Genomic DNA, 15255 nt, shown 5'->3' with positions numbered 1-15255 from the left:
TACAAAAGAGGAACAAAGGCCCAAAGAGAGCCTTTGACTTGCTCAAGGTCACACAGATAGCAAGTAGCAGAGTTGGTTTTGAACACAGGGCTGCTGACTATAAAAATACCATGTTTCAGAGAACACCAAAAACAGTAACGGGGCAGGGGAACTCTAGGAATCCTAGAGTAAATAGCTCCATGAATTGCTCTATTTCAATGACACGGTTGACTTAGCTTTGCCAAAAGTTTCTTAAGGTAGGACTGCTAAGTATGGTGCTCTTTATTCTTCTGCAGCATACAACATATACTACTATACTTGGTGGTTTTGCCTATGATTCATTCTCCAGTGTGCACGTTGGGCACACTTGTTTTATGAAAACATTACCCAGACTCACTTGCACTTGATGTATTGCTACTGAGGCCCAGGCAAGATTTGCTGTGGCAACCTGAAAAAGGAAACAGTAAAGTATCTAAAATTATTTAATGTCAATATTGTGTCCACAGATCATTTTGCAGGATTTTCCCTAAAGTGGCTAAAGGACAATTCACCTGCAAACAGACTTTCTATTAGAGAACTCTAATAAAAATGCAGTAAAATAGGTTTCTGAGGTTACTGAACTTGTAGATGCTTTTACAGACACATCACCATTCTGATTTCATTAAAAATAGAGGCTATACAGGGTTTCTTTTCTATGTTTCTCATTCTTCTGCACTGTGGAACCTCAGTACTGTCATATTCCCTGTAATTTCATATTACGGCATAAGCTAGATTCATCTACAAGAGCCACAAGAATCCCAAAGGGCTTAATCTTTTTCTAGTCCATCAAAAGTTCCTATTAAATTATTTTTCAGTGAAAATCATTCTTTACTTTTAAGAAATAGATCTAAAGATTAAACATCTATGGTATGTGCTAAGAGGATCTTTGTTATCATTTTTGTTTGACTATTTGGGGATAAATAAAAGAACACTGGAAAATATTCCCATTGGTAGCAAAGAGTGTGTGTGTGTGTGTGTGTGTGTGTGTGTGGTGTAGGAACAAGAAATGAAGCAGCCTTTATTTTTTGCCTTAAAGTTGTGACTATTTGTCCTAATATTATAGTTGATTTCTTATTCTAATGACTACAATAATGACTTACAAAAATGAATACACGGTCTATTTATTTCAGGAATTGTTCAAAGACAACAAAATTACAGCACAGTAAAAGAACATGGATATCCTCTTTGAAGTTTATTGTATTTATTTTTAAAAGAACGTAACAGTACTTTATAATGAATTTTTCTAATTTAGTCATATGATTTTGGAGAATATGTGGTTCTAGATAACTTCTTAGTTAAACAACATAAGTTTTTCCACTTGACAAATACGTACTGGGGATTTACTTTACATAAATAAGACTTAATAGGTACTTAACAACATACCAAGTAGTTGTAACAATAATCTTAAGAACTGCACGTCTGCTTTTTTTTTTGCTTTTTTTTGTTTAGACGTGCATTAGTGTAGAGAAGAATTCTTTATAAATTGTTTTTTCTTTTTCCAATTTAGTTTCATAACCCTTATGCAACCTATAAACTTCAAAAGCTACTTGAAGTACTTAAAGTACTCAGTTTACAATGCTGCCAATACGTCTCAAGAGGCTGGACCTGAATCCAGGTCTGTCATTTTTTTTTTTTACTATTAAAACAAAAATACAGCCAACCCAATTCTCTTTTTTGTATGTGAAATATATAGTCTTAAGAAATGTTATTAAACCACTTCTCCATAGGAGATGCAAGTATCTTTATTATAAAAGTATTACTAAGATAATCACCACAATCTCAACATAAAAGGCCTTCCTCCCACTTTAACAATCAACAAAATTGTTTGTTTTTGCAAACACACATAATCCAACCAGGCATTTTAAACCTGACTGAAATGTGACAAATTATAAACTCAAAAACAAACTAATGTTGAGTTCTCACCTCTTGGTGACAGATATGGAAAGCTTCTTTGCCCCAGTTCCGATATAGTTCAAGGATACCAATGAGGTCACCAATCGCGGTGACAATTGGTAAACAAAGAACAGACTGGACACGTGTCCCCAATTCCAGTCCAATACCTTTGGGAAATCGTTCGTCCTAATAAGAAAAAAAAGAAGGGAACGGGAAAAACAAGAGAAAAAAAACCCCCTCTAATCAGTTTTAGCCAATAAAACCAATAAGCTATAGCGTATTCTATCCAGAGAAAAATACTAATCATCAATACTATTCATTATTAAGCACTTACTTGCTAGGTTAACATTCCGGCAAGACACAGAATCACAGAACCTCAGTACTGGAAGGGACCTAAAAGGCCATCTAGTTCAGTTTATCTAATCCATGCAACAACAACTTCCTTTAACTAATAGGACTACCCAAAAATGAAATGGACTGTCAGGAGGCAGCAGGCTCCCCTTCCTTAAAAATTTTTTAAAGCAAAGGTTGAGTAAACATTTGTCAGGGACATTGTAGGCCAGAATTTTTTTTTTTTGTGGGTTAGATGACAGTTGCCAAGGTTGCTTCCAATTCCGATATGATTGCTTGATTCTGTTACCCTTCCGATAGTGCAAGTTACAAATCTTTCCCAATGACCAATAACCCCCTGCACACACCCATCTTCATATTTTGTGTGTTCTTGAGTTCATGCCTTTGTCATAGTACTCCACAGAAAGTAGGCTGAGCAATTGTTTCCATTAAATGTAATCTCTTATCACGCTTCTCATATGTAAGTCATCATGTGTTTACATCCACCTTGTTGTCTTTCCTTTGCTCTTTTTTTTCCCTTTGCAATTCTGAATCTTAGGAAGAGATAGTTCTATTATTCAGTCATAAGGTATCACTGAACAGACCACTGAAATCAATGCTTGTTAATACCTATGCATGTCTGACTGCATTATACATTTCAAAAAGTAGGCATACCAGGGCATAATTGTTGATGTTTTCTCAGTCTCTGACTTTTTTTTAAAGTCATCTCTGAACTTTTCCATTCTTAAGGAATCCTCTTCTCTTTGGCATATATTGAAAATCAAATCTAGGGTACCTTAAAACAATGTGACTAACATGAACTTTTTTGGTATATAGACTTTATCTCATGCGCCACTTTCACTTCTTTCACATAGTACTTTGTATACTGAGGGGAGAGAGTTCAAAGGTGGTACAAGACTGTATCACCAAACATATGTGTGAAAACCCAGTCTCTTGTGCATCTATTATTTATCCTCCTTTCATTTTCATCTGCAAATGCTCTGAGGATGACCTATATTAAGCAGGACCTCAAACTAAGCTCTTATTTTCTAACTAAGCAGGCCTATTTTCTCAACTATTCTCTTCTGTTTTATGAGCTTGTAATTTCAACTTAAGGATCACTTTCCTTGACATATATTTGAGTGTACTCTGTTGATTCATCTTATGTTTCCCATACCCAAAAAGTTGGTATCCTCCAAGATTTTGTCCTCTACTTCCTGTCTCTCTCTGTAGTTTCTACATTATTTACTTGCCTATCTTCAGCTATCACCTCTACTCATACAACTAACAAATGTATCTCTAAACTCTCCAAAGAGCTCTAGAAATACTGGTTAATATATTCAAAAACTTATCCTAGACTCTTCCCTTTCTCCTCCCCCACATCAAATTATCTTAACTTTCTTGTAAAAACATCGTTTACATCATTCTTTTTCCTCCACTTATAAGACCACAGTCACATTAACACCTTCATCTTCTCTCTCACCTTGGCTATAGCAACAGTCTCCTGATGAGCATTCCTGATTTCAGTCTCATCTGTCTCCGACCCATAATTCACAAAACTATTTTTTAAATAGTCTTCTTGAGGAACAGATATGACTATTCCACTTTCTTGCCCCAAAATTTTTAGTACCTTCCCATTTTGTCTATGATAGAACAGAAACTCCTCTAATAAGACTCCAACCAAAATTTCCAGCCTTATTTCACATTCTGCCTTCTTATATACCATATCCCTGTCAAAAGTGGGGTGTCAGCTGTCCAAGAATGTGACGTTGTATATTGATCTCTGTGCATTTTCACAGTCTATTGCCATCCCTGAAACACTTTTTGAACTCTGCTTCTTAAAATTATTAACCATCTCGTGTGGGAAGGTTTTCTTGAAGGTCCCAGCTGCTTGAGTGTAAGGATTGTTTATTTTTTGCTTTATATGCACAGCCTCTGAAACAGTGCTTTTGGAAAATAATGCTAATATTTGTTGAATAAATGAATCTTCCATCACCTTTCCCCAAAATGTTCTGTAAATGATCTGGGCTCCAAAATGCTGTCACTGATTGCCTTCTCTCACTGCCTGGAAAGGACATCAAGCTTTTTGTAAGCTTGCATAACTTTTAGGTTCTTCTGGTTTTCTCACTGTAGTAACTCTTTTGCACTGGCTAAACCCTTAAAAGATATATTCATTTTTCATTTTTGAAGTAAATAATTATTTTAAATAGGTCATATCAGAGCTGCTGCAGTCCCACGAAGTCCCATCTTTATCCTTTCAATTAATTTGGTAGCTACTCTTACTTTCGTTCTAACAAATTCCAAAATTAAATGCTACATCTATAACCAGTTAGAGTTCAAAATAACCAATATCTTCTGACTCTCTTTTTGAATAAATTCTTCATGCTGTACAGGTATAAGGCTTTTGGGTAGTCCATAATCATTTGGTCTCACTTATTTTTCCCCAAAATGTTTCCAAATTTTTACCAAATTCCCCTACCCTCAGTTGGACACTGAAATCATCAATCATCATGGCATATATTGACTCAATTTGGAGGCTCTTGTCAAGTTCTTCATATAATTTATCCAGATCTTTATTTTCTGCAAGGGATATGCGTACAAAAACTCTAATGATTTTATACTGATCTGTTCATTTATACTTATCATAAGCACTGTGAGGAAAGAGGGCCAAGAGTTTCATGAAATGTTTTTTAATGCTTTTGGATATATAGGAAGAATTAATGAAAAATTAAAAAGCATTAAAAATTATTTATTAGATGTTTACCAAGTGACCAGTAGAGGGCTAAGCACTAGAGACATAAATAAATAAATAAATAAATGAAAGTAAGCATAGTCTCCTCCCTCAAGGAACTTGAATTCTAGGCAGAGATGGACTGAAGCCAACTTCTTCAGCTGTCTCTACAAGGAGAACCTCTGGACCTCCCCTTCTATTTAGTGCCTACTTTTTTATATCTCTGATTTCACTTTTGTGGAAAATATCAATATTTATGTGGTTCAACTCTTCTGGTATTTCATTTCATTAGTCATAGGACAAAAATAATTAAGAGACACAGCAGTTAAATTAACACATTGATTGTACAATTACTCTTTAGAAAAATGTTATTTTGGGGTTTATCAAATCACTGTCAACTCAATTTTTTAAAATTTTTAATGTTAAGAATTTAATCATAAGGTAATATTCAAATAAAATTTAAGTTTACCAAGTGAGACAGTAAAAAGAGTACTAGAGATTGAGAGTCAAGAGACCCAGGTTTCTATATTGTATTCTGTCACTAATTTTATAGACTTGGAAACTACAGAAAATGGTTTCCTTACATGAAAAACTAGGAGGCTGAATTAGATGATTTCCAAGGTTCCTTTTAGCTCCAAATGTTGCGATATACTTATTTTACATCATCTCATTTCAAAAATATCTCAAATGAAATAATGTCTACATTAGTCTTACACAGAAATTATTATCCTTTCTTTTGGATAATAGAACACATTTAAAATCAAATATTAAAGGGAGGTTAGAGAATTTATTTATTGTTGTGAATATTCAAATCAGTCAGTAATTGTCACAAGAGATGAAAACGGCTATTTTTATATGAGGTAATTGTCCTCTTTAGGACTTTGGACTGTTGACCATGGCTAAGATCAAATTCATTTTCAACAGCTTATCCTACTTGCAAGGGTCATTATGAATAAATAATCTGAATTTTATCCAAACCACAAACATCAAAACCAGCACTTGTAGATCATGTTTTAAAATCAAAAATGCCAGTTACCTAAATACACTGAATGATTCAATGAGCTGAAATAAATATGAATACTCTATAAACTGTAAAGGTTTCCAACCTCTAAGCTAAGGACACTCACTGTAAAGAGTATTTGAATCCATATATCCAACAAGAATTTTCATTTTGATCTTTATTTAGCACTAAAAAACTTAAGCAGCAAGAATACAGCTACTACTGCCACGGAGGGCTGGAAAAACTGATGTCAACAAAGGACACTCTTACTAAAAAAAGTTTGGAAATTACTAATGTAAGATATAATACAAATGCAAGGTATCATTAAATATTACTGTAGTTAGTAGTACTGTTCTATGAAAATCATAACTAAATTTAAAAAATAATTATAGAATGATTAAAATTTAGTGTTCAAAAGTACCTTGGAGATGATATGCTCCATTCTCCTTGTTACAGGAGAAGAAACTGAGATAGAGGCAGATTGAATTATTTACCCAGAGTTACATAACCAGTTAAGGACAGAGCCAATACTAAATCCATGGTTTCAGGCCTCTGCTTTCCCCACTATGCCATTTTGTAAAGTCAAAATTGTACACAGACTACAGACGATTATTCGGTACTTTTATATAGTCTGGTGAAACCTCACATATCCAAAGGCAGTTCTCATCAGGCAGCCTAAAAGAGTAAGAATTTACAGCCAAAGATTAGATGGGAAACAAAAACGGCCCAAGAGCAGCCAAAACAAATGCCACTCAGTCTTTACCTGAACATGTCTATGCTTTGAGGCCCTTCTTCATTATTACTTTAGACATATCTAATAAGGTCAGTTATCTAGATTCTAAATCCATAGCAAATTACAAGGAGCAAACTATAAATGGGCCATGATTCTAGGAGACAGCAGACTGAGAACTGCTAACAGTGACAAAAGAAAAGATCCTTCTGAAAACCAAATTATAAAAAGCAGACACAAAATCTAAAAAAAAAAAAAACCAGTCAGGGCCATTTAGGGGACTATCTTTGGTGACTCTGAGAGTATTGTCTATTGTACATACAAGTGAGGGTGTGCAATGATCACTTGACTGGGAGTCGAGAAGGATGGGTTCTAGTCCAAATTCTGTCACTAAATAGTCGTATGACTTTGGGCAATATACATACTATCTCTGGGCCTCAGTTTCTTTATCTGTAAAGTGGAGGTAAGAATATAAAATCTCTTTGCAACTTTAAAAGTTTTTAATTCTATGTATACAATGATGACCTTAAGTCATTCAAAAAATGTTAAATGATAAGTTTTCTATGTTTAAGAAGTCTAAGAGAAAAAATATAATTTATAAAGATATCAATCAAAATGGTCAATATTTTTGAACTGTTGATGTACAAAAAGCTTTAATTAACAGGAAATTTTCCTTATTACAGAATATCCCATTCCTTGGGGTCATTAGTTAAATGATACCAGGTAATATCTACATATAGATAATTATGTCAAATATGTGCCTTTTCAAAAACTCTGAAAAAATAATAAAATCCAAATTAAAGAAATGTAGAAAACATACAAAATTTATAAATCAGTATTCTAGCACTTATTATAAAAATTATGTGGTGCCTGCTCCCAAGTGAGATACCTGTATATAAGGTCAAACAAACAGGGAGTAACTACCTTAATGAGTAGAACCTGGTCTTAATGCAGGGTGGGTAGAGGGTAGGGCAGAAGAAACACCTAAAAGAGAGCTCACATCAAAATAGTAAGTCATACTTTATTTTAAAACGACCAAACATAAAATTTGCCATTACAAGTTAAAAATAATTTACCCCCAAGGATATCTTCTACTAGCATTGTTTTCCTTGATTTGGCTACATAAGCAGATATTGTTGTACCATGGGTAATTGGCCCAGCTGGGATGAGTCGTGGTTTTCCTTCCTTTACTCCAGGTGGTGTGAACATACATAGACTCTAGTAAAAAGAAAGGAGAAAAGACAAATAGATGATATGTACCCCACATACATATAAACTTCTGTGTTACTTTAAGCACTTAAGGACTCTGTGGATAAAAATGAAGGACGAAAGAAAAAGGAGAAGGATTTTGTTAGGTGGGTTAGTTTTGGTTTCTTTGGTCTGTGGTGCATTTTTTTGTTTTGGACAAAAATTACAAGGAAGGGCTAAGTAAAGTTGGTACATTTTCAGTTTCACTGTGAACAAGAACTATAGCAGAGGTATGGGCTTCTGGTCAATGCACACGAAGAAGACAAAACATTTTAAGCAGAACTTCAATATTTAAATCCTTCAGGGACCTGTTCAGTAGGCGGTCTTTAAACATAGCTGTTGTCAAAAGATTCATCACCCTGCAAGGCAATCTGTTAAGTCTCTCAAATTTGTGACTGGGTTTATCAGATGAGACAAAGTCTTTCTGATTTAGTAGAACCTGCCAGAATTTAAGCTCTACTTAGTAACAGATGCAGGAGAGATTATTTAAAAATTACTGGACTACCTGAAAGCCATGATCAAAAAAAGAGCCTAGACATCATCTTTCAAGAAATTATCAAGGAAAACTGCCCTGATATTCTCAAACCAGAAGGTAAAATAAAAATGGAAAGAATCCACTGATCACCTCCTGAAAGAGATCCCCAAAGGAAAACTCCTAGGAATATTTTACCCAAATTCCAGAGTTCCTAGGTCAAGGAGAAAATATTACAAGCTGCCAGAAAGAAACAATCCAAGTATTGTGGAAACACAGTCAAGATAACACAAGATTTAGCAGCTTCTACATTAAGAGACCAGAGGGCTTGGAATATGATATTCCAGAGGGCAAAGGAGATAGGATTACAACCAGGAATCACCTACCCAGCAAAACTGAGTATAATCCTTCAGGGGAAAAAGTAGACATTCAGTGAAATAGAGGACTGTCAAGCATTCTTGATGAAAAGACCAGAGCTGAATAGAAAATCTGACTTTCAAATGCAAGACTCAAGAGAAGCATGAAAAGGTAAACAGGAGAGAGAAATCATAAGGGACTTATTAAAGTTGAACTGTTTACATTCCTACGCGGAAAGATGATATTTGTAACTCATGAGACTTTTGTCAGTATTAGGGTAGTTGGAGGGAAAAATATCTGTAGATAGATGGATAGACAGATAGATAGACAGCACAGGGTGAGTTGAAGATGAAGGGGTAATATCTAAAAATAAAATTAAGGGGTGAGAGAGGCTTATACTGGGAGGAGAAAGGGAGAGGTAGAATGGGGTAAATTATCTCACATAAAACAGACAAGAAGAAGCTTTTATAGTGGAGGGAAAGTAGAGAAAGGTGGGAGGGAATGAGTGAATCTTATTCTCATTGGATTTGGCTTAAGGAGAGAATAACATACACACTCAATTGGGTATGGAAATCTATCTTACCCGACAGGAAAATAAAGGGGAAAGGGATAAGAGAAGGGAGATGACAGAAGGGAGAGGGGAGATTGAGAGAGGGGGTAATCAGAAGCAAACACTTCTGAGGAGGGACAAAGTCAAAAGAGAGAATAGAATAAAAGGGGAGTGGGAGAGCTTAAAGAGAAATACAGTTAGTTTTCCACAGCATGACTACTATGGAAGTGTTTAGGATGACTACACATGTATAACCTGTATCAAGTTGCTTGCCTTCTCAATGAAGGTGAGTGGGGAGGGAGGGAGAGAATTTAGAACTCCAAGTTTTAAAAACAAATGTTAAAAATTGTTTTACATGCAACTGGGAAATAAGATATACAGGCAATGGGGTATAGAAATCTACCCTGCCCAACCAGAAAACAGAAGGGAAAAGGGATAAGAGAAGGGGGCAGTGATAGAAGGGAGGTCAGTTTAGGGGCAGGGGTATTCAAAATGCATGTCGTCTTAGGGTAGAGAGAAGAACGAGATGGGGAGAAAGTTTGGAATTCAAAATCCTGTGGAAGTGAATGTTGAAAACTAAAAATAAATATTTAAATCAAGTCATCTGGCTTAGATGAATTATATCCTTGGATACAGAGAGCACTGGGAAATGGAATTGTTAAGCCACTGACAATGAGACTGAAGAATGGGGATAAAACCACAAAACTGGAGAAGGACTAATCTCCTGATTTTCTCCTAAAGAGGAAAAGACTACTAGAGTTCACAAACTAAAGGCCTGAGAATCAATCAAATTGATTTCAATTTAAGTAAATTCCAGAATGCATATTAAGGGAACATTTAGTGAAAATATAGAATAAAAGTGACAATCCACTAAATACTTGAAGAAAACTCTCATGACTACTCAAATCTTTTAACTCCAAATCCAATGGAATTGGAGGTAGAAAGAGGTAGGAAGGCCATTACTTCAAATCACCAACTGTACAACTATACAAGTAAAGGTCCATAAAGGTAAAGGGACTTGTCATAGTGACAGAGCCAGATCTTGAAACTACATCTTCTCAAAACCAGGAGGATGCTTTTTCCCCCCTACTTTACTCATGTACTACAGGTTTTTTGCTATACAGTATGAAATATTTTATGTTGCATTCCTTTCAATTAACCTAAACTGTTTGTTATTAAACACATTATTTCAGAATCATTTTTAAGTTAAGAAATTTTCACCTTATAGAAATTATTTCCTCAATAATGAACAAGTCTTTTCCTCTAGCACCATCCCCCCCCCCAGACTTGTTTGACTGACCTCCCCATTATTCCCAAAGAAGCTCACTATTGGGATAATCTCATCATCCTGTAGGCTCTCATTGGCCTTGACACTCCATTTCATCACAACTCGCTGCCTCTTTGATAGGAGAGAGGTGCCATGAATTCCACAAACCTCCACTAAAGGGAAGAGCTTAGCTCCGACATCTCATTTCTCATTTGGCTGCACTACCTTGGGACTTTTCTGACTGACATCTCCCATCTCCCCACCACACACACTTCTTATCTTTCCTTTTGTGTTTTGTTCCCTATCCCCCACCTTAGACTTTGAGTTCCTTGAGGACAGAGATTGTCTTCTGCCTCTTTTTGTATCCTCAGAGCTTCATACAGTGCCTGGCACGTAGTGGGTGCTTAATAAATGTTATGTGACAAAGGGCATACAACACAAACAAATTCAGAGGAATTAAGGGATTCTAGTAAGCAAATACTAAAATTCACAAGACTTATATGGACTTTAAAGAAAGTGAAGAAGTTGACTGCTGCAGCAACCAGGATCATTCTCAGCTGAGGGGGTATTGATCAAATGGGAAGCATCTGAATATAAATTATACTCATGCCATAAGAAATAATGAAAGGGACAGTTTCAGTGAAACCTGGGAAGACTTGTATGAACTGATACAGCAAAAACAAATAACTCTAAAAGATTTAGGAACTCTAACACACTAGCCAACCACAATTCCAGACCATCAATGAAGTATGCTATCTATCTCCTATCTGAGAAGTGATGTACTCAGAGGACAGAATTCGTGTATATGTTGTGTGTGTATGTTAGGATGTGGACAAAACAGGAAACTGTTTTGCTAAACATTGCATATTTGTCACAGGGGTTTTATCTTTTTTTTTCCTAATGGGAGAAAGAAGAAGGAGGAAAAACTGACATTTGTTCACTGAGGTTTAATTAAAAATAAAAGATCATCCTTATATCTCACTTGTAGGGAAGGAAACAAATAATATTGAATGAAATTCGAAATTAAATTTTTCATTTTTTACTGTTGTCATTTTTTCAGTCGAGTCTGACTCTTCATGATCCATTCAGGGTTTTCTTGGCAAAGATACTGGGGTGGTTTGACATTTCCTTCTCCATCTCCTTTTAAGATGAGGAAGCTGAGACAAACAGGGTTAAATGACTTGCCCAGGGTCACAGAGCTGGTGTCTAAGGCCACATTTGAACTCATCCTGACTCCAGGCTTGGCACTCTATACACTGGGCCACCCAGCTGCCCTTTTTTTTTTTTTAATTACATGCTCTTTATTTCAGGCTTAACTACTAAAATAGCAACACTATAAGAAAGTCAGTCACAAATTATTATAAAAAACAATTCATCAAATACCCAGGTTTCCTAACAAAATCCAAATAGGATACCTAATTGGTATGCTTACAAATATCCAGAATTTAGTTTTTTGCTACTATGAAGGGGGACTGACTCACAATATATTTAATATTAAGCATTTTGCCCAAGACAGCACTAGATGGCAGTATTAATCAAGACCTTAAGTTAGATTAAGATAGTTAATTAATTTCGACAAACATTTATTAAACGCTTACTTCATCTAGAATGCTGTATTAGGACCACAGGAGATCAAAGTTTAGCTAAAACAGCCCTTCACTGAGAGCACTTCCAATCTATTATTGAAACAACTTTAACACTTATCTAAAGCCTATAAAAGGAAGATATCTGGACCCACATTTATAAGAACAAAAATGCTTTAAGTCTTAGAAGCAGAAAATGGCCTCTCAGAATATTCACAGCATTGGAGTGAGTGGTTAATAGAATTTGTAGTATAAAGAAAGTCATTTTAACTACCTCTGCTGCACACCAAACAGTATCTGGAGAAGCCTGGAGTTCAACATTTTTCACTACTCAATGAACTACATAAAAAAATAACAAATTATTTGAAATATAATCTGGGTATATACTTTGTGGTTAATAAAAATCATGAGAGATCTGACATGGTACTTCCCCTTCACTAAAGAAAACAAGATAATTGATTCTCAAATGCCAAAGAGTCACAGCACCTAGGAATTAGCAAGTGACTGTTTACTTAAAAAGTAAACTTTGTCCTTGCAGGACAAAAGGTTTCCCAGTACTTAACTGTTGTTTAAGTTAGTTAATTGACAATACACTTTCCAGAAATTATATAAATAATATCAGTAATCATAGTGTCTTCATGTTACCTTTTGCAGTATATACTTATTAAAAAGTATAACTACATAAAATCTTGTGTATACATTTGTGTGTGTGTGTGTATATGTATGTGTGTGTGTGTGTGTGTGTGTGTGTGTGTGTGTGTGTGTGTGTATGCATATAAGGGCAATTTGTGCAGTAAAAAGCATGCCTCACAACAAGTCAGGAGAGTTAGGTTCTTTGTTCCTTAACTATCTGACCATGGCAAGGCACTTCCATTTTATGGGCTCTGATTTCCTCATATGTAAAATAAATGGGGTGTTTGAGATGACCTTGAAGGTCTCTCCCAGTGCTATAAAATTCTATGTTCTATATATACTTTACCAGCAGTTCCACTGTGACTTCACAGTTATTTTCTACTTTTGTGAAACTAAATAACTACATAGTGTAGAAAAAACATGGAAAAGAAAAGTCATGAAAAGCCTTACTAGAATACTGAATTTGGAGTCAGAGAATCTGTTTTAATAATCTAGCCCCACAATTTACTATCTTTGGGAACTTGTAAGTCATTTAACCTCCCTAGACTTCATTTCCTCATCTTGAAAATAAGAGGGATGAACTAGACGATTTCTAAAGTCCAGACCTTTACAACTTGAAGTTTATAATTCTACGAGCTTTAACAATCTGTTAAAAACTGTAGTCTCTTTTGTTCCAGACTTAATGCATTTGCTATATAACAAATGGCTGCTGTTCTCATTTCTTATTCTATAAGCATATCATAATGGTATTTTTAAAATCTAGTTCAATTCTGATATTTGTTAGACAATAGTTACTTGTTAGAGTTTATACTTGAAGCAAAAGCATGATACTCCAGAAGATGGCAGAAATCTTAATTTATTTTAAAACTACTTATTGACTACTATTTGTATAGAACTGGGCTGGGCAATGAAGCAAGAATGATAAGTTATCATAAGATGCTGCTTCTTGGTGTGAACTTGTGACAGTTAATGCACTATTACGATTAATAATAATATTTATGTAACTCTAGAAGGCTGTATCCCCAAACTTTTCAGAAATTGGCATTACACAGGAGATCTACCCTCTCTCCAAGAACATAAGTTTCAGAAACTCCTGACACAGTTTTCCAGAGCCGGAGCCAGGAATTTGGGGCATAAGAACTCACCTCTTGGGCCACATTGCTGAAAGCTATTATTGGTATAAAAACAATTATTGGCTCTTGAGTGAAACATTTTGTACATACACAACAGATTCCAGGACTCCAGGAACTAGGTCCATTCTTAAGTCTAGCTGTTCTGTGGACCCCTCCAAAAAGGTCAAAAGATAGATTTATTAACACACCCCTGAAGTCATTCTCCAACTGATTCCCTTTCATAAGCCAATCTTAAAAAACCCATAACTGTCAAACTCAATCAGTTCCTTCTCAATTGATCCACAGTAGCTCAAAGTTAGAGGCATACCTAACACCAGCATCCTGTTAGTTCTAGTTCATTATTGTAATGAAATAAGGTATGCACAAGAAACTGTACAGTTAACAAACGTAGGTTTACTTTGCCCTAATACAGTAAGAACAACATGGATACAGTGACACTTAGCTTCTACAGATATGGTCAGCCAGATCCCAATTTCACATGGGTGGTATTTTTTATGCTCTTAAGTGACAAGGAAACTGCATCCAGGCAGGCAGGAGCCAGTCAGATCTCAGGGATAGCATTATTGCCTTTGAGGGAAAAGGAAACCCTGCTAAAAGAAAACAGGAAGGAGGAACCCTTGTCTTGTCACAGCAAGTCAATCAATTCACTGCCAACTTGATGACGAATAAGAATCTCAAAAGATTAAGCACTTATTAGGTGGCAGGCACTATGTAAACGTTGGGAATACAAAGGCAAAAGTGCACCCCCTTGTAAGGTCATCTAACTGATCAAAGACGTCCTTTCATCAACCCTTTAATTTTGGAATTCAAGTAAGTAAATTCACGTCAAAAGGAAGAGTGTAAAGACCATGGCCCCAGGAGAGTTCCTGGCCCATGGAAGGGTAGTAGCATAGCTTTTCAGACTGATAAATCCTGAATCCAGATGCAGTCCTGAAGAAGGGAACCACAGAACTGAGTTGTGGGAACTCCAGAACTCCATGTTCTTGTTTAGCAGAGGAAGGATTACTGGCCAACAAGTTCCTGTACAGTTCACAGCCCTGAACTTCTAGAAAACAAAGGCAGTGGTCCTCAGTAGTTCTAGTCTCTTAGGAAGACTATGCTTACCTCTCTATAACAATCCCAAGTTTAAAGTTCAGGGATCAATCCTTATAGAGGAAGAAGAACATTGCCACTTGAGACAGAAGAGGATCCTAAAACCAAGCCTTCTAATGAAAGGTGCTGTTATTGGGCAATATCAGCATCTTTAGAAGAAAAAAAATCATATAGGTGGCCCCAGAGTTAAAGGAGCAACAAGATACTATATGCCTACT

The 15255-nt window shown here is 35.7% G+C and overlaps 1 protein-coding gene across 1 annotated transcript in view; it reads right to left on the bottom strand.

Annotated features, from left to right (window-relative positions):
* The window catches only part of PDE10A (phosphodiesterase 10A), a 394215-nt gene that overhangs the window by 106976 nt on the left and 271984 nt on the right, over nucleotides 1-15255 (bottom strand). Inside the window, exons 7-9 of the mRNA XM_078155052.1 lie at nucleotides 7781-7920; nucleotides 1942-2098; nucleotides 377-427 (exon numbers count right to left, since the gene is read on the bottom strand). Of these exons, the coding sequence (XP_078011178.1) occupies nucleotides 377-427; nucleotides 1942-2098; nucleotides 7781-7920 (348 nt within the window). The remainder of the gene's footprint in view (nucleotides 1-376; nucleotides 428-1941; nucleotides 2099-7780; nucleotides 7921-15255) is intronic.

This window comes from Phascolarctos cinereus, unplaced genomic scaffold (genome assembly GCF_003287225.1).
Source record: "Phascolarctos cinereus isolate Bilbo 61053 unplaced genomic scaffold, phaCin_HiC Scaffold_5;HRSCAF=322, whole genome shotgun sequence".
In the NCBI taxonomy this organism is placed as follows: domain Eukaryota; kingdom Metazoa; phylum Chordata; class Mammalia; order Diprotodontia; family Phascolarctidae; genus Phascolarctos; species Phascolarctos cinereus.
This window is presented reverse-complemented; position numbering and strand designations above follow the sequence as displayed.